The 20,373-nt window shown below is 41.7% G+C and overlaps 1 protein-coding gene across 1 annotated transcript in view; it reads left to right on the top strand.

Moving 5' to 3' along the window:
• CPB2 (carboxypeptidase B2) overlaps nucleotides 1-19,946 on the top strand; it is a 29,364-nt gene extending 9,418 nt beyond the window's left edge. Inside the window, exons 2-11 of the mRNA XM_019529915.1 lie at nucleotides 1,905-1,980; nucleotides 6,272-6,396; nucleotides 6,490-6,598; nucleotides 10,104-10,205; nucleotides 10,546-10,650; nucleotides 11,667-11,777; nucleotides 12,974-13,076; nucleotides 15,428-15,630; nucleotides 19,438-19,522; nucleotides 19,651-19,946. Of these exons, the coding sequence (XP_019385460.1) occupies nucleotides 1,905-1,980; nucleotides 6,272-6,396; nucleotides 6,490-6,598; nucleotides 10,104-10,205; nucleotides 10,546-10,650; nucleotides 11,667-11,777; nucleotides 12,974-13,076; nucleotides 15,428-15,630; nucleotides 19,438-19,522; nucleotides 19,651-19,835 (1,204 nt within the window). The 3' untranslated portion in view covers nucleotides 19,836-19,946. The remainder of the gene's footprint in view (nucleotides 1-1,904; nucleotides 1,981-6,271; nucleotides 6,397-6,489; nucleotides 6,599-10,103; nucleotides 10,206-10,545; nucleotides 10,651-11,666; nucleotides 11,778-12,973; nucleotides 13,077-15,427; nucleotides 15,631-19,437; nucleotides 19,523-19,650) is intronic.
• Nucleotides 19,947-20,373: the final 427 nt, after the last annotated feature.

Raw genomic sequence — 20,373 nt, 5'->3', positions numbered from 1 at the left:
AAATTGGATGCTTATCTTGCTGGGATCCTAAGACCCCAGCTGTCTTCCTGCCCTTTGGGCAGGGGGCTGGACTTGATGATCTCCCGAGGTCCCTTCCAGCCCTAATGTCTATGAAATCTATGAATATAGCTAAAAGCAGTAAATATAAACTGCCTGGCTGCCAGGCTTTGTCAGACCTTTTCTAAGAATCAGTCACAACAATGAGTTGTAACAATCAGAATCCATACCTTGTAACTACCTGTTTTGAGAGCCATGTCTCTTTGTTTTAAGGTCAATCTTCTAAAATGGCGGGGGGGAGGTATCAGGCTTTTCTTATACTGTCAACAACTCCATGATATTTCTAATCCAAGAGGTGCCTTGCCTCCCCACCTCCCCTCCAAGAAAAAGGGAATGGCCTGAGACACGCCTCTGGCTCTGTGCCATCTATTGATCTAAACACACATACCATTTCAAGCTTTTCCTAACTCACTGACAGAAGTGTACTCAGACCAACACTGTTCTACATTCATGTAGGAGTCAAAATCTTAAATGGTAACTCCCAGCCAGCTATGTATTAGCAGTGTGCATCTCAGATCTGGGTCTCTTTCTTGGCCCTTTTCTACAGTTGTCAACAAGCACAAATTTAGGTGAAGAATAGGTTCAGAGGAGGATCACCTAGCACAAAGCAGAACACTTGGCAGACTGTTCTGCATGGCACTGCTTTGGCCATATGTTTCAGGTGTAATGAAAAGTATCAGTAACTACAGAGAGAGGAGTAGGGTAGTAGCATATGGTGCTCCAAACCAGAAGCAGTTAGACAGCTGAGGGAGAGAAGCAGGGGAAGAGGAATGATAGGCATGGAAGGGAGAAGGTAAATCTTTTATATGTATAATAAGGGCATATTCACGTCTTACAGTCACTGAAGAGCTCGAGCACCTGACATGTTTTACACCATTGTAACCAGAATCTGTAGTTAGGAAAGGAAAGAAGCAATGGGTGTTAACAGCAAAAGATGCTACTGATCAGATCTTTCTTCTGTAGAAGGAAAATATGAGCAACTGCCCTTACAGCTGAGTGAGAAGGAAGGAAGGAACAAAGGAAGGACAGACGGACCAAGCCTTTATACTGGTGTAGAAAAGGAACAAACACATTATACCCAGACCTAAACCAGGAATTATACCTAAGGAAAAATCAGGGGTTAAGCAACAAGGTCATATCAGTATGGTCGCTATCAGCTCAGTATAGTTGTCAGTGGTTTGATTGGGGCAAAGAGGATATTACCTGCTCCTTCGCTACATATAGCAAGATGCAGTAACAACAGCCTACTGCTTCCAGCTACCCTGATATAGCCACTTGTCTGTCTGCTTCAGATATTGGCATGATTTATGTTAGCTTACAAAACTGATGTAAATGACACTGGTGTAAATGTGCTGCGCCTCAGGATGTGCAGTTAGAAGATCACTATACGTTCTCAACAGATAGGGAGAGAAGTGCAGAGTCACTGTTGTGCTATGCCCAGTGAATTTGGGGAAGAGCAGCATGCCCACCATCTCCCTGACCTTGAGATAAACTTTCATCGGCTCTGGAACATTTCCAAGCCCTTGGGGACTGCTCTAAAATATGCCAACTTACAATGTTACTCCTGATATATAGCACATTCTAACATCAGAGCTGACTGCTACAGCTCAATGCCTACTGCTGAGCAAAGTGGTGCCTTTTCAGTGATGCAAAGGAGCCTAGACCAGGAGGGCTAGCTGATACATGGCCCAGCTAATTGCTGGTTCATCCTTTGTATTCATTCCAGGTAAGTCAGAGGAGGGAGTTGAGATTTGACCTGGCTCTCTAGGCTTGTATGATCTAGATTATTACTATGTGTGCTCACTCACTCAGTCCTATGCTGTGTTTAAATATCTTATCCTTTCTAGTGACCAAGTTTTGTCAGCTCTCCCACGAACAGCAACACAAGTTGAATTCCTCCAGAATTTGACAACCAATTTTGAGGTAATTGATTCTCTATAAACTCTGGGTAACTTCTCGCAACTGCAACTGTGCCATGGCACTGGAAGATTTAGCCCAATATGGCCACTTCTACACACAAACCAGCCCTGCCTGGTGGTAATGCCCTCAAACATGCTGTGCTACAGGTGGCTTTCTAAACCAGACACACCATAACTGCATCTACATGGCACCTCCATGTGGGCTAGTTAGCATTGCTGAGTGAGAGGGCAACGCCTTGCCCCATGGTTATTAGAAGGGATCCTGGTTTTCTCTGTGTAAAAATTGCAAATTTTCTGATTAAAAAACCCAAATCTACTTTTTTCTGAAACACCACTCTATCTATCTATCTATCTATCTATCTAGATACAGATATCAGCTGAACACAATGTTTTATTGATATATTTACCATTTTAAAACAATTTGGAAGCCTACCAGTGCCACAATCTTTAAAATAAAATACATTCTAAATACCTATATATTTTGACATTTGATTTTGGTTTTTTCCTCATAGAAAATCAGAGCTCCCCCTGCTTTCTTTGCTCACCAGGATGTGGGTCCAGCTGCAGCTGTCTTCCCCACTGCCCTGATATGCTGATTCCCTGCCTCTGTCCATGCTGGTGTCCCTCACTCCCAACCCACAGCTCCCCGGCCCTGCCAGTGCCCCTTGCTCCTGATCCACAGCTCCCTGGCCCTACTGGTGCCCCTCACTCCCAACCTGAAGACCCCTGCCTCCATACCAGCCCTGCCAGAGGGGGCCCCCAGCTGCCAGAGCCCACAGCCAGATCAGGGCCAGAGCCCACAGCCCCATGCCTACCCCAGCAGTGCCTGAATCCAGCTGCCACATGTGGGAGGCAGCACTTGATGCAGCCAGAATGGAGCAGGGGGGGATGCGGGCTGCCCACTGAGGGGCTCCCTGACCTGCTGCCCTCCCCCCTGGGTGCCTCTGCGGCCCAGCAGAGCCCTGCACAAGCTTCACTGCCATGGTGAGGCACATGCCTGGCAATGCATCCTGCAGGACGGGGGGTGCCTTGCCAAAGCAGTGGGGAGCCCACATCCTCCCCCACCCTGCACACAAATCTGAGGGGGCACATGTTGTCCCATGCCGCCTCCCCTGGGAGGATGCACAGTGGTGGGGAGCCATCTCCCACAGTTACTGCCCAGATGAGCCACCTATGGCTCCATTCTGATCCCCGGACACCCACAGCTGTACATTCCCACTCCAACCTCAGGCACCACCCTGGCTGGGCAGCACCCTCAGCCCTAGCCCCAGCCCCCAACCCTGCCCAACTCCCTCCCTCACTGTAGGGTCTTCAATCCTCCCCCCAACCTACCTGCAGGCAGCTGCAGGAGCTCTTCTCCACTGCTGCCTGGCTGTATTGCTGGCCACGTGTGTGTGTGTGTGTGTGTGTGTGTGTGCGCGCGCGCACACATATACCTGTCACCCCCCGTGTCCCGCTTCCCCCCAGCCTCCAGCAGCCCCTTGCAGGCAGTCTGCAAGGGGAAACCTGCTGTTTCCCACATTTTTCTTCATGAAAGGGGAAAATCCATGATTTTCCCTTTTAAGGGAGGAAATCCACTTTTTTCTCCATTAAACAGAAAATCCATGTTTTTCTGCAGTGAATGGAAAACCCAGATCCCTGGTTATTAGCCTGCCAATTGCACCTCATGGATGGGGTCTCACTGTTTCTGGTTGAGGAGACTTCCTACACAAAACAGCATGGTATAGTTGCAGGGTGTGAGTAGGTGCATCTGACATGTCAGCCACAGCTTACATTTCACTTTCATCTCCTAATACACAGCATATATACCTATATAGGTTATAGTGGCTTAGTAGAAGCTTTTCCCACCATTCTACTGATTTAGAAGAGCAGATGCTTTTGATTGATAACATTTAATTGTTTTATACCAAGCAATCCAATTTAGAATTATGCAATAGATTTTGTGTATGAGAAACAACACAATAAAGGCGATAAAGTACTCACATGTGACATCTGGTTAGCATCCCAGGAGTATAGACCGATGCAGGTGGTGTTTTTCTAAAGACAGAATTTAGATGATCAAAATCTCTTCAGCTATAACCAATAACTTTGTAGCACTCCAGTGGGATTTTGTGATGCCTATTTGTCATTAAAGAAAAAAAGCATTTAATTAAAGGAAAGCTTCCATATTCATTTAAGAGCATTTCCCCCTCTTCTCCATCACATCTTAGTTTGAAGTCAGCTCTGCAGTGAAAACTGGAACCATTCCACCAACCAATACAGTTGATGAGATTGATGCTTGATGATGTGCCCCAGAGGACTGGGAGCCTCTGACTGGCTTTTGCCCATGTCCTGTCTCTGTCCCATTCTGTGACCATTCAACTTTTTCTCTCCTCAGTTCCTAACATCCTCCTCCTCTCTTCATTCCCCCAGCTCCTTCTCCGATCCTCCTATGTTCCTATGTACCCTGCTAGCCCCCTCATCTTCTATTTAACCCCATCAGCTCCTGTTTCTTCCTCCTCTTACTAATCCTCACCCTCAGTTCCAGATCATCTTCCCCAACACAGCTTGGCTCCTGTAACACATCTTATACTCTCACATCCCTCACGCCTCTTGTGTGACTCATTCCTTCTTTCCTGCATGAGAACCAATCTGGGACAGCGGGAAATCTCTGCCCAGCTGGGGACTGGCTGGGAGCTGCCCCAGAAGTGGGACAGCTCCTAGTTGGCCTCCAGCTGCATGGTGAAGCAGAGAGCTCTCCAGGCCTGGTGCTGCTTGGCTCCTGGCTCCTGTAGGGGGCTGAGCAGTGCTGAGACAGAAAGCTACCTCATTTCAGCACTGCTCAGCTCCCGGCTCCTGGTGGGAGCCGGAAGCTAAGCAGTGCCAGGACTGGCTAAGTTCCCCATCCCTTGTGGCCTCCTGGTGTTAAGGCTGACCGGGAGCAAATTTGCTCCCAGTCAGCATCTACATATGCACTACTACACAGTATCTACTGTGCAGTTAGTTTACTACCTGTATTTACACTAATTTACCACACAGTAAATAGTGAGCACCTATAAACAGTGACGCTTTACTGCACAGTACATTAGTCTACTGTGCAGTAAAGCATCTCATGTAGATACCCAGTGTGTTGCAGACATACCCAAGGTAGTTTTAAAATAGCTATCTTAGGTACTGGTAACAGTTAATCCAAAGGCAGCACAGACCTCATGAGTGGCTAACCTTGCAAGCATTTGTTGGTTCTTTAGTAGATTTTGTAGTTTGGTCTGAGCTCTGTGATGCCATGGCTAGACTCCTACCAGTACCTGAGATAGCTATCTTATAAAGTAAGCTCAGGTATGTCTATAGTACATTGCAGTTCCAGTAACAACATATCATTAGGATAACTTTACCGGGGGGTACCTCTACATTGATTATTCCAAAGTCTTGGTTCAGAGCATCTGTAATATCTTGTTAGGATATTAGAGATGCCACCAACCTCAAAATTAATTGAAGAAAGATGTGAATTAGATACATTTCTGGTAAAATGGGGCCAAAAAACAAATACAGTAATACAAGATAAATTGCCCCAGAAGTAAGTAGAAAAGATAATGATTATCTTTTAGCAACTTCACAACACATCTCTTTAAGGATGCAGATAAAAATTACATTGGTCTTTTTCATGTTATTAATTCAGTTCTATTTTGCAATTCACTATCTCCTTTAGGTATTTTCAGCATTATTGCTTCCCAAGTTTTAATCTTCCATTGACTACCAGGGTCTCAAATTATTTTACTATATTAACTTTCATTTTACCAAGATCAATCTCATTTTGTTATTTTCTGGGGTTTTTTAAATCTTTCTAGGTCACTTATCTCAAATCTTGACTTATCCCAAAATCCCTTTGGGCATTTATTTCTTCTGTGATACAAGCAATCACTGAATACAATAACTGCAAAGACTAGTCTGATCCTCATTAATTCCACAAATGCCCTCAGGGAAATTAATACTCCAGAGAGTTGAAAATTTGTATTGTAATAAACACCTAAACAGATAAACTAGTAATATATTTTCTCAGGAAAGGTTATGTTTCTGTCTGTGCTCTTGATTTATGAATTTATACAGAGCAGTTGTTATAAACATTTTTTAACTACATACCATTCATTTTCAGGAATATCATAAGGATACACAGTTTAGGAAACCTAAACCTGCTTGTCACATATGGCTCATTAAACTGAAGAAATGCATTAAATTTGGTTATTTTTAAAATAATGACTCACTGTTAACAAAGTATTTTTTCTTTCCTTGATAAAAAAATGTTCTTGGAAACTTTCTAGGTTGTTCTCTGGCAACCCATTACAGCTGAAAACATCAAGAAGGACAAAGAAGTCCATTTCTTTGTCAATGCATCTGTTATAAATGATGTGAAAGCTGAACTAAAACAATCCACCATCCTATATAAGTATGTTTTTTATTTCTTGTGAAAATCAGAAATTCAAGCAATTTGGTAACATTCTCATTTAAAAGGAGGTTAAACTCTGTGTTTGTTGTTCAGAGTTTTGATGAACAATGTACAAGACCTTATTGAAGCACAAGTTGTCAATGACACAGTCCACCCACGCAGCTCTGTATCATATTATGAACAGTACCACTCTCTGAAAGAGGTAAGATACCTTATGTTTTGTCATGATCCTTTATAAATGATGTGTTATTATACTAATAAGGGCTTTAAAATGATTCATTGCTGGTAATGGTGATATAAACTAGCTGTTTGCATTATAGGCTGTTTTATTAGAGACCCAGAAGGGGACAAAATATATTTGTATTCTTTAACTAATAATGCTTCATATTGCTATAATGCTCTTAATTAAGAAGGATTGCAACACATTACAAAACATATAGGAATACATATACATAGTATCCCTTTACTGATGGCTACATTTTTAGACAAGCTTTCAAAAAGTAATCGAGGTAGACTAGGGGTATCTAAGCCCTGGCCTATAGGCCAAATCCAACCTAAGGAGCCATGACATCCAGCCCCTGGAGCTCCCTACGAGTTGGGAATGTTGGTGGTAGGGGAGCAGTAGCAATTAATACAGCCTGCCCATCCCTGCTGCCAAATTATCTGGCCCCACACAACCAGGTTGGGATCAGGCCACACCTTCTCCCCTTCACATGGCCAGGTTGGGGCTGGGCCAAACCCCCTTTATGTGTGCTGGATTGGACTCACCCATCGCATCTGGTCTGTGGAGGTACCAGGTACTGCCCGTCCAACCCACGGGGCCAAAAATTTGAGTACCACTGAGGTACAGCATCACAGCTACAACATCACTCCAACACTACCACAACTTTCCCATGCTTAGTACTTTTCATTCTTTACTACTACATACAAATCTACTGGATGATTTTATGAGTATTTCACATCCCTAATTTTCCACTTTAGGTTTCTTCCATTCTAATTCTTATAATTCTAATAATTTTCAGTTAAAGCTCAACAGAATCCAGTTTGTGTACAGTTGATTCTACAGCTGATTCTGCTTTGCTGAATTTTTAAATGGATCTGAGCCAGCAAGGAAATAAAATTAACTGTCCCATCAACCTTGTTACATATGTCACAAAAATAGGCAGATGTTTCCTGAAAAATGTGTGTATGATTCCCCATGCTTATCACTTCTTAAAATACAGAACAGATTAAAAGTAGCTGATTAATACAGGCCATCTTTAAATAAGGACAGAAATTAATTTTATACTTGGTCTGTGAGGACATCTGAGGATTTTCTCTTAAGATTTTGTGCGTGATCTGATGCAGCGCATATTATTGAAGCCAATGGAAATCAAAATGAACTCCCTTGCACAGGCTGCACTGAATAGTTATGTTGCACAAAAATAAGTTCAGCATTAATCTTGCAAGGACCTTGCATTATTGATCTTGCAAGGTCAAGTACTCAAAATTTAGGAAATGCTAGAATTAAGGTTGCCTATGTAACTGTAATTTGTTCTCCTGGTACACATGCATTACAGGTCTCAGGCCCCTGGCACACGTTATATATACATTTAAATTTCTCCTGCAGTTAACATGTTAATCACACCGTAAATGGCAATGGTTCTACATGTGTATCCAATTGAAGGTACTATAAAATATCAAACCAGCCATAAAAAAGGTTTCTATGTAACGTTCTATATATAATATTATGGCTGGTTTGCATAGTACCTTAAATTGAATATGTGGCATATCCACACACCACGACTGCTGGAGTTGGGGGGATGCCTGACAATCTGCTGATTGAAAGAATAAGCCCTAAGGCAGCCCTGGATTTCCAACTGTCCCACGCCTGCTCCAGGGCCAGTGCCAACCATCAGATTATTATCAGCACCTTCCCAGCTCGCCCCTCCCCGCCCCCGCCACCCATTCCCCTCCTAGCTAGCCCTGGTCTCCAATTGGGCTCAGGACTGCTTTGAAGGCTTTGGTAGGAGCTGAGAGCTCCCCCACTGATGATTTTAAAAATCTGTGCCCAAACTCTCTCAAGCTGGGCAGCCTGGTATGGAGAACGAGACTCCAGCAGGGCTTCTCCTGCTGGGGACTTTAAACCCCGTGCCTGCAATTGAAACTCCTGGTGGGAAAAGCCCTTTGATTTCCCCCCTGAGGAGCCTATAATATCTCATGCCCAGTAGCCCTACTGGAGCTGCCATGAGCCAGTTTAAACTCTCTGGGAGGAAGCTTCCAAACCACCCCAGGCTGTCCCACACTGGTCCTAACAATTAGATGATTGTCAGCCTCGGCTGTTACAGCCCCAGGTCTCAAACTGTCCTGAGGCTGTCCTGGTGCTAGAGCCAACAAATAGCTAATTGTTGGCTCTGACCAGGACAGCCTCAGTTCTTGAAGCAGGCCAGGGCTGTCCCAGGACTGGGATGACAACCACTTGATTGTTGGCCCAGACCCGGATAGCTCTATGTCTCAAATGTGCCCTGGGGTTGTCCCAAGGCTGAGGTCAACAATCAGCTGATTGTCAGCCCCATTCACAGGATAGCTCTGGGTTGTGACGGAGCTGCAAGCACCCAGCTTTCACCTTGATCATAAACCTGGACTTCTGCACTGACAAGGAGAAAGAGTGTGATCTACATCTGATCCCTGGTCCCAAAACCACACCTTCTGCCATACATGTGTGTCATGGCAGGAGACACAATTGTTGGAGCTGGGGAGTAGATCCCATGGCACTATTAAATGAATGTATGCCAGGGGCCTCAGTAATGGCTTCTCTTCACTGAGCTCCCAGACCTGGTCTTGTGGCCCAAGCAGTCCCTGCCTCCACACTATCTCCTGACTCTCAGATCAAGTCTCCTTACCCAGCCAGCTTTAGTTCCACTCCCACCCACCATCCTGCCAAATCCCGGTAACAATTTCTCTCCCATCCCAGTCTCACCAGACTCTGTGTTCCAATTTACTCTTTTTCCTCCAGCTAAGTTCATCTTTTGACTCTTCTACATTCTAGTCGGGCAGATGAGAGCAACAGTTACTGGGAAAGTTTGCCTTCAGGCTTGTAATCAGAGGCTGAAATGTATACAGCTGTTCTGTTTGGAAGGTATATGTGCAGTCTAGCCAGCACAGGAATCTGTGAAGGATGGAGAGGGCACCAGTGCAGTTGAGTCACATACAAGAACTGTAAGGTGACATGCTTATAGGCTCTGAAGGGAGGATACGTGCACCATGGGTCAGCAATGGGACTGAATGGCAGGCTGAGAACTAAAGCTGCTTCTCAGCTCCAGTGCTGAGAAGCAGAGTGAATTAGCCTAGATGCAGCAAATGTAGCCATGCTACTTCTGGTTTGGGAGTCAAGTCATAAGATTTCACTTATGTATGACAGCTAATATATTCAGGGAAGAATGTATTGTTTTTCATTTGTTGGTCCAATTGTGTGAGATGACCTGGCTATGAGCTATTGATTGCAGGTGGAATCCCAATGGAATATGTGCTCCTAAAATTACTTAGCTATTTGAGAAAATGTTGTGGTCTGACCCCTGAGAAATTGTCACCCTGCCCTTCTCAAAGATGGCATAGTTCTTCCTGTTACTTCAGTGGAGGTTATGCTTCTGCATTGTGCATTGAATGCAGGGGCAAAATGCTTTTAAAGTGAAACTGCATTTACTGACTGATCCACTACATTTTTGTAGATAAATTCCTGGATGGATCATATAACAGAAAAAAATGCGGATATCCTCCAGAAAATATGCATTGGATCTTCATATGAGAAACGTCCACTTTATGTTTTGAAGGTACAGTTGTGATTTAACTTGCAATCTTTTTGTAGAACTTAAGTTATATGTGTCAGTCTTGTCTAAAAGATTTTTTAAAAAGAATCTATTATTTCTTGCTCACATTGGAGTGTGACAAATAGGTAGAGTGCTATTTATCCTTGGCATCTGCAGTTGACTGTTTTTAGATACACCATAGCAAGTCTGTTGAGTTACTTTAGCTTTAAAGTGATATAAATTAATATCTACTTCTTTCTCCTTAACAACTTTATCTAAAAGACAAAGACAACTTTTCCTTCTCCCCTTTTGTTTCTAATTCTATTTCCACATGCCATTTCAACATGTGACTTCCTTTTGTTAGCTTTTTAAGAGAAATAAAACACCAAAAAATGCCATATGGATTGACTGTGGTATCCATGCTAGAGAATGGGTTGCTCCTGCTTTCTGCATATGGTTCATAGGACATGTGAGTAAATAATATATTTTACTACAGTAGTTGAAGCAAAACAGAGTACTGTACCTTGATCGTACTTTCCTTTGCTTGTAAAATGCTCCGATATCATCAGTTTCCTAACCAATTCAGGATTGCAACACCAGAGTGAGGGGTGTATGATAGAGAGAGAGAGAGTGCAAGATTACAGGGGCTGGGAACTGATCTCAGATACAAATGTAAAATTTTCAAAGCACTAGCAGGAAGTTAAGCCAAGCATTTCAAATATTTGGAGGAGTGGTAAATATGGGTTATTTTTTTTCAAACTAGGATTTTGAAATACAAGAAAGACAAATCTGAAAACACCTACACAGGAGTTGGAATATAGTTTATCCACCAAACAGCTGGATATGAAAAGCAGGATTTGCTCAGTAGCAACACCTGAGGTTTTCTGAGGAAGGGTATTTCATGCCTGAAAGTTTGTCTAAGAGCTTTCCCAACTATATAGTTGGTCAAATAAAAAATACTGCCAAACAAATCCAGCTTCTCAACTATTCCTTGGACTATTGTGGCTACAATGGTATAACAGTACTACAGGGAGTTGAATGACATATATAGACCATGTACAAGTTCTACATTTGTGTTGGAACAGGCAGTACATTTGTTCTGGGGCTGCTTAAGTGGTGGCATCAATTCCCACTGCTGTCTGAACAGTCCTGGAGAATCCTGCCCAGTGTCCCAGAACCTTATAGGGACCTTACTACCATGGCCACTTAAACATTGCTGGGACTCTCCGATTTCCACTGCCCTTTAACAGTCAGTCTCTCTGGGCTGAAGAAGCCAATGAGAGTAAGCAAACTGAACCAGTGAGAAGGGCATGGCTCTGCCAGGAATAGTGTCCTAGGCTCTGGCCTTGTTGTCAGTGGTATTTATCCAATGACTATGAAAGGGAGAAACACCACTGGCAGCAGGTGCAAGAGCCAGAGGGCAGGTTGGTGAGGAAAATACTACTAAAAACACTCTGAATAAATTGTTGTGTATGTGTTTTCTAGGCAGCCCATTTCCGTGACAGAGATGAGACGTTTTCAAGACTACTGGAGCATTTTGATTTTTATGTTATGCCAGTGATGAATGTGGATGGCTATGAGTACACGTGGATGTCTGTATGTATGGGGTTTCTACATATCAGAATATTACAGCATGTTCTGCAAGAATCATGAGGGCTATCCTAAAAAAGCATTTTAAAGGGGTTACTTTTCAAAGTGTCACACTGGAGATTTGAGCTCAAACCTGTTAAGTAGGGTGTGGAATTTCTCTATCTTTGTCCCTTCATAGATCAGCATAGTTATGATAAATAGGCCAATTTAATCCACAGAACACAAAGATTTTCCATCATGCGTAGTCAAATCAGTGCTTATGTATGTTAGAGCATTACCCCTTGCAGACATGATTCTTTTAGGTGTCAGGTAATATCCACGTTAAGTATCATCAGTGAACTACAAAAACCATGATAGTTCACCACAAGGCAAAAATGTCTAAGCCAGTAACTTATTCCTTCTTACTGTGGTCTAAGGCCAAACAGCATAGTTTTACAATCATTTTTTTTATTTCAGGTAAATGAATGTGCAGCAGGAAAGATCAGATACTTTATTGGTTATAGGTTACCTAATGCACATAGCATTCATAGACTCTCCACATGCTATGACCAATGGGGCTCAACTAGGACATGCAAAAGAATATTGTGTGTGAAAATTCTAGATTGGCATATGCCAAATATGGTAACAAAAAATATTTTCAGTTACCTTGAACAGCACAACTGAAGTCAATGAAGTGCCAAGAAAATTTGGGTCATAGAACCAAATCCTAAAGTATTTACTCATATTCAGGAAGTTTGTCTGACTGAGACCGTGAAAAATAATCACAACTTTGTTTGTAGTATGCAAAAAGTACACACACATGTGCACGTGCACACACAAACAAATTATTTCTGGGACATCTTTATCTAAAGTAGTATCTTCCAAAGTTCTGTTAATTATCTCCCTCTGAAATATTTCAGCAAAACCATTCATTATTTTGGCTTACATTTGCCAACTAGGGTACTTGGAGAAACTGTGCAGTCCAGTTCTATTCAACTAAGACTAATCAGATCTGCCCAGGATTTCCAGTATACAACATCTTATTTTGTTACATAGCTTGCTGATAATTAGCTAATGTTTTCATAGCCTCCCTAGACCCCCTTTAGCGGCTTATGTATCTAAACTTGACATCCAGAAACTGCAAATGGGAAGTTGCATGTTCATCACCAAGCAAAATAACATTATGTTTTCTAAACTTTTTACATAATTGCACATTTTTCTAGAGATCTATGGAGCATCGGATGTGGAGAAAAAGCCGCTCACGCCATGCCAACGACAGGTGCATTGGTACCGATATGAACAGGAATTTTGATGCAGGCTGGTGTGGTATGATGAAATTTTCTTTTTTTTTAGTCTTTGTCATTTAAGTGTTCAGGTTAAGTACTTTATTTGGACTATAGAACCACTTTTTAAAACAAGGCCCTCATTCAGAGGTGTTAAACACTGATAGTTCAGGTGGAAATATAGGTTCTTAGCCCTTCTGAAAAGAAAGCTACAAATGACCTACCTAGCATGTCAAATCAAAATAACTTGGTTTAACATCTACACATTGAAGGACATGAATACACAACACATGTATAATAGTGTAATGCAACTTTAGACCAGTGTAAAGGAGTAGATCTGTAATATATAGCCCTGTAGTGATGTAATGTATTAGAAACCAGAGCAGTGATTCCCAACCAGGATGCTGTGGCAGCCTGGGGTGCCTTGAGATCCTTTCAAGGGTGCCTCAGGGTGCTGGACAATGTTAACACTGTTAGGTGTGCCAACACGATACACAAGATAAACCCAGAGACTTCACCGAGAGATTTCACCAGAATCCACAATGTTAAAAACATTCTGAACTGCTGTAGGGTTGTTGGTTGTAGCTGTGCTCATTTAAGGACATAGGCAGGCAAGGTTCTTTGGGCAGATGTGCTATCTTCTATTAGACCAACTAAATTGTTGGGAAAAGGTTCTTTGCAAGCTTTTGGGCACAAACACCCTTCTTCCGGTTAGCTGAAGAAATATTTTGCCTGAAGAAAGGTGCTTGTGCCCGAAAGCTTGCAAAGAACTTTTTCCCAACTATTAGTTGGTCTAATAAAAGATATCACATCTACCCAAAGAACCTTGCCTGCCTTCTGACCTGCTGTGGCCTTTCTGAGTTATTTGCAAGAGAAGAATTGCTCTACTATTTTTCTGTAGTCAAAAAATGAGTGAAAACTAGGAGTTGGCATTTTCTGAGGAGTGCCTTAAATGTTAAAAAATTGAGAACCACTGATCTAAGGAAAACAGGGTACTAGAAATATACTAAGCTAAGTGGCATCCATGCAGCTGCTGTGTATCTGCAGCTATCATGGAATATTCATTTGTCAGTGCAAACAGGCTGTTATCTGTCTTTGCTATTTAGTGGAGAGGTGGCATCATTGCCCTATCTGCAGCAGATAGGAATGAATGATCAGTCATCTGTCCATTTTCAATCCTGGAGTAATTTACAGTGATATTAAACACTGATGGTACTAATGAATTGTGTATCCCAAAGTAAACCTGGAGTTGTACTGCTATTTCTGTCTTCCCCAGTCAGTGGGTGAAGCACCAGTAATTATCTTGTCCCAGTGCTTTTTAGCCGGAGCAAAATCACATTGATTTCTCTAAGAAACAAAATACATTGCATACTGCAGTGATACATAGTGGTTTTCCTTTATATTAATGAAAGGCATAATTAACTGATGAAATGAGTGGATTTACTTTGAATTTACTCTGTGGAGCTGAATTTCCCTGGAACCTGGACTTAAATTCTCTACATTTTGTTACATGAATTTCTCAATTGGCTAATTGCATTATAACAAAGAATACAGGAAAGAAGAATATGAGCCCAAGATTGCTTAGAAATAAAAGGGCTTGGTTCTTCACCACCTTTTACCATTGTGCAGTTACTAATTCCTGTGCAAAGCAAGTGTAAAATATTAATATTCTGAGTTTTGTGATGTTTTGCACCCACTGCATAACTAACTACATTCAGATTCACAGCTGAAAGACAGAAAGGCCCATTCGATCATCTTCTATATGTAAAAAAAAAAAAAAATTACATTTTACCCAGTTACTCCCATATTAAAACTCAGTAACTTGTGTTTGATTAAACCATATCTTCTTGAAAGTCATTTAGTCTTTATTTGAAGACATCAGAGGATGGAAAATCCTCTATCTGCTTCGGTATCCTGTTCTGAATAATTAGTTGCCCTCAGTCAAAAACTTGTACACTTTATTCCCAGTTTAAATTTGTCTGCTTTCAGTGCCTAGCCATTACTTCTTACGCCTTTCTCCATGAAATCAAAGAACCATTTATACCTGGTATTTTCTGCCCATGAAGGCACTTATACGTTTTAATCAACTAGCCTCTCAATCTTGTTTTGATAAACTAAACTAAGTGAGCTCTTTAAGTCCTCTCACTAGAAATCAATTTAGTCATTTTTGTGGCTTTCACACCCTCTTCCATTTTTCAACACATACAAGGTTTAAAACAGTGACAAATCAGGTTTACCTAATACACAGATACTGAGATACGCATGATATTTCCAGAGTGTGTCAGTCTCCATGGTTTTGCATAGGAGCACTGTGTTCTGTTCTCTTACAAGAGCAGAAGATAATGCTGAGTATAAAAACTTAACAGATGGCATTGTTTATTCTGTTGATTACAGGTGAAGGGGCATCTGATAATTCATGTCAACAAACATACTGTGGACCCTATCCTGAATCTGAACCAGAAGTGATGGCTGTGACCAGTTTTCTCAAAGCACACAAAGACAACATTAAAGGATATATTACTATACACTCTTACTCACAGATGGTTCTGTTTCCATATTCCTATACTATGAACCGAAGTAAAGACCATGATGAGCTGGTAAGTGTTAACAAGTATTACATGTCACCTATATTTCAGACCCCATTCTCTTGCAGGATTGGGCTATAAGGAGGAGTGGGAAATGATTGTCATTAAAATGAAACACCACTAATATATAGACCTATATATTAGTGGTGTTTCTTTTAAACGTGGATTTTGGGTTACTTTTTTTTAAATCCAAAAATTGGGGATTTTTTTATCAGCGTTTTAAAAACAGGTTTCCTGCTCATGACAAAGTCTGCCCTGAGTCAATCCATTTAAAATTGGGTCCTTTTGGGTTCAGGAGTCTAAGATGGCTGGATGTGGCAGTAGTTATATCACTCCCTTGTGTACTTCTGGCTACAAAAAATGGAGTGCCTTAACAATGGAAGGCTTTGGAACGCCGTTGACTTTAATATAAGGCCATAAAGAAGGCTGAAGTTGGAAGGATTACTGTATGATTAAAACTGGGAATTTTAGTTTTAGAGGACATAAAAAAAGGGGGTTATTTATTTTGCAGGGGTTGGGCATCCCATTTTTTCTGGTATTTTCAAGGCATTTATTAAGGGGAAAAGACAAGATAATCTGGGATCTTAATAAGGTGTTTACACACATTAAGATCCAGGTTTCTTATAGTTTATACTTTAATTTGACTTTACTGGATCTGCGACTTTAAAAAATAATGCATCATTTAATAATAACTTTCACCCACAACAGTGATATGTGATTGCAACCTTAATTGTGGGTTAATGAAGTCTTTTTTTCTGTAATGGTCCTCATGGTATTATGGAGATAATCACTATATGGGCCTCAAGTGTCTTGATCCAACAAAGCACTGGAAGTCCAGGTAGGGAGGAAGAAATACCTCTTGGTTTCTGCTGGTTATGAACACCTGTTCATTTAGACTTGCTAAGACCTGAAAAAAGGAAACCCAGTCCTATGGCTGTCCAGAAGTCCACAAAATCAGGGACTTGTGGAAGTATGGGTTGTGTTGAATCCACTCTGACAAAAGGGATAAGAAGGATAACTGGAAAATAAGGATTTCTGCATTTTCACCACTGGCCAGCTCCTCTTCTCCATCTAAGCCCTTGGGTTTATCTAAGTTAAAAAAAGAGCTGTAAGATTGGCTGGGGTGAGCTAATGCACACAGATTAATAAGGCTATATGGGTAGCTGAATAACCTAATCAAGTCTTCAGAGTATGGGAAAGAAGAAAAATTCCATAGAGCAAAATACCCCTTTTCCTGAATCTGAACTCCACATGGAAGAGGGACACTTGCTCCTAAGGCCTCCTGCATGGCACCAGAGAAGAAGTAGGAAAAGAGAGGGAACAAGGAAGGATTTTTCTCTCCTGTACAACCTGCTGTCTTAGACACACAGCATGGAAGAGGTGGGCATGATGCTTTTTATACCATGAGACCTACAGCAGGTCATGGGCATGTTGGATTGCCCCCTGCATGCGCTGCCTCTATTCCCACCTCTCTTTTCACTGCACAGATCTCTTGAAGTCTTTCCTAACTGAATGTTTCTTTACTGGGAGCTCTTTTCTCTTTTAATATATTTGTTATCATTGTGAAACACAGGCATTAACTTATTTGATCAGACCATAACTTCAATTAGTCTAGTATTCAATTTCCAGCAATGACCAGTGCCAGATTTTCTGAAAAAGGAGAAAAAAATCCTTTAGTGGACAAGCATGGAATAACCCATCCACAAAGGAATACAGCTTCTTAACTCCTCTCAGATAATGACTACCTTATACCCTTGGGGCAGGGGCAGGCAATTATTTTGGGCAGAGGGCCGCTTACTGAGTTTCAGCAAACCGTCGAGGGCTGCATGACAGGCAGCCCAAGGCAGGTTAATATTAATTTTCTAAATTTTTTAGGGGTTCCATGAGCCTGATAGAATGGCCTGGCAGGCCGCATCTGGCCCCCAGGCCACATTTTGTCCACCCCTGCCTTAGGGTATAACCTTTCTATCTCCTCCATTTTTTTTTAATTTTAGCTAATGCATATGTGAACAAAGATAAAAGAAAATCTTAAATGTGTTGCTTTCTTCTGTGTGGTGAAAAGAAGTGAAATAAACTAATTATTGAATAATTTGCTCTTTTCTTTTGTTGAGGAGCAGAATATAATTTCTCATTATAAAAAACATTTTTCTAGAAGTAATATAAAGGTTAAGGGACAAAGAACCTCACTTTAAGGTGGAATTCAGTAGGTTTATAATAAGGCCAGAATGACAGGATAAGAATGTTCAAGTATCAGTCAAAATGATGTGTGGATTCAGGTATTGCAATCCCCAGTTGGGGTTGGGAGGTATTTTTCTCTGAGCAGGCAGCATCTAGTAATCCCATGCTTTAGAGCAGCGGTTCTGAACTGGGGGTACATGTACCCCCTGGGGGTATGTGAAGCCTTATCAGGGGTTACATAAGATATATTTCATACATTGCCTAACACAGGTCAAAGGGCCTAAAAAAAGTCTTGACAATCTGAAACTGCCATAAAACGTGCATGCGCATGGGATTACACATAGTTTGACATAAAAAATTAATTTCCCATTGAAAAGAGGTATGTGAAGTCACTCTGAGACCAAGGAGTACATCAACTGAAAAATGTTCAGAACCACTGCTTTAGACCACTGCTGGTCACCTGCAGGGGCTGAGAAGGAATTTCCACCCTTGCCACCCTGCTCAACTAATGCAATATTAGTTTGTTTCTCAGTGTTTTTTTTTCAGAGGAGAAGTGGGGAGGGTTTCCTAGAGTTGTGGGGTGTATGGGAATTGGGCTTCTCCCTGCATTGGCAATACGGTATGATGGGATTTAATGTGTAATCCCACAATCACGCCTTCTGCAATGCACGTGTGGTATGGCAGAAAGTGTAACTGTGTGGATCATGCATTAGATCCTAACTTTCCTTTACCTGAACATGTTGAAGGGACCTTAGAAAACTCAGAGGTTACTAGCAAAAAGGTCTTGCTTTTCTCTTCAGCATCCAATCAATTGCCAGATATGGGGTCAGGATGGAATGCAATGGCAGGGCACTGGCTGTGCTCTTGTCTTCCCTACTTTTCATTTATTGCAAACTATAGGGAGGGTTTGGTTTTGTTCCTAATATGCTTTGTGGCTGTTGTGTGAGAAGTCAGAGCATATGATTTTAAGGACTCTTGACACAAATGGTTGTCTGCAAACACAGAGGACTGAACTCAGTGTTGTCAAAACCCACACCAATGCTATGTTCTTACAAAAGCACTGTAACAGCACGGGTGTGTTTACATGCCACCCTAAAGCGATGTACCAATGCGCTATGTCACTATACGGCAAGCTATGGAGATGTAATGATCAGGTGAGTCTACACGTGATCACCAGCTACATCACGGTAGCAGTGTGCTTCCTGGTTGTAGTGCGCAGCTACGGTGATGTAATGGCAAAATCTAACTGCGCCATGTGCACGGTGCAGTAACCACCTGTATTGTACCGTGTTTTAGTACTTCCAAAAGGAAGTCCTAAAGCATGGCATCATAGCAACATCGCCATATGGCACATGCAGGCACACCCAACATGAAATAAACAAGACAACTAAAGAGAATAGATTTAGGATGGTAACAGTTTGCTGCTGAAAGGTGCCCATCTAAGTTACAACATAGAAACAATTTGTACAATGTGTATAAATTAAGCTAACCTTGTTTTAAATACATCTATTGCAAACTGTAATACAGTCAAACCTGGGGACAACCACTCTTAATAGGTCTACTATCTCCATTGTGTTTGTGGTATGTATGGATCACATTTTTACTCGGTAATAAAGCTAACTAATATTTTGTTGATTTCAGCAACTTCTGGCAAAGAAAGCTGCTGCTGCTATTAGAAAGACATCCAGAAAAGTTTATCAGTCTGGCCCTGGTGCAGAAACAATCTGTAAGTAAAGCTTTTAGTACAATAATTAGCGTAATAGAAAAAATATCCTCTCAAACCTGATGAATCAGGTTGTTGAACTGAGACCTAAAATGAAGAGTTTAGTATGTTTTTTTTTCTTTCTCCTACAGATTTAGCTCCTGGGGGGTCAGATGACTGGGCATATGATCTTGGCATTAAGTATTCTTTTACCTTCGAACTCCGAGATAAGGGAACATATGGGTTTTTGCTTCCTCCTCATCTGATAAGACCGACTTGTATTGAAGCACTTTCTGCTGTGAAAGAAATTGCTTCGCATATCATGATTAATATTTAATGTATTGTCATTCCATAACTTTAACAAGCATTTTATGTGGCTTGGTGGGGTAGTTGTTTGTTGCAGTGTGACTAATTTTAGTTATTTCAAATAAAGAAATAACATACTTCTCGCTTAGATGTATTTTTTGTATGGAAGCAAGTTTGACTACTTCTGACCTTGAAATATGTCCCATTGCCTCACAAACTACACCCTCACAAACTACACCCTACTTACCACACTAAGCCAGTGCAGCCACCTGCAATAAGGAATGACACAACTGACTGCAATCACCGTGCAAAAGCAACCCCCAAGCCACAATATCCAAGTATATGTCATTCAGTTTGGGATCCCTTCCTTCAGGAAGGACTTTTACGCTGTGGTCAGATTGGTACAGACTCTGGGTGGGTTTGCCTAGATCAGAGCAAGGCAAAGTCCGGCCTCTCAGCTGGATTGGGCCCATAGTGGATTTCATTTCCCAGCATCCCCTGCCTGCCATTGCTGTGGCTGGTTTCCAGAAACCCAAGCAGCAGATGTGGGGCTGGGATCTCATAGCAGT

The sequence above is a fragment of the Crocodylus porosus genome, unplaced genomic scaffold (assembly GCF_001723895.1).
Source record: "Crocodylus porosus isolate Cpor-Errol unplaced genomic scaffold, CroPor_comp1, whole genome shotgun sequence".
NCBI lineage: Eukaryota > Metazoa > Chordata > Crocodylia > Crocodylidae > Crocodylus > Crocodylus porosus.
This window is presented reverse-complemented; position numbering and strand designations above follow the sequence as displayed.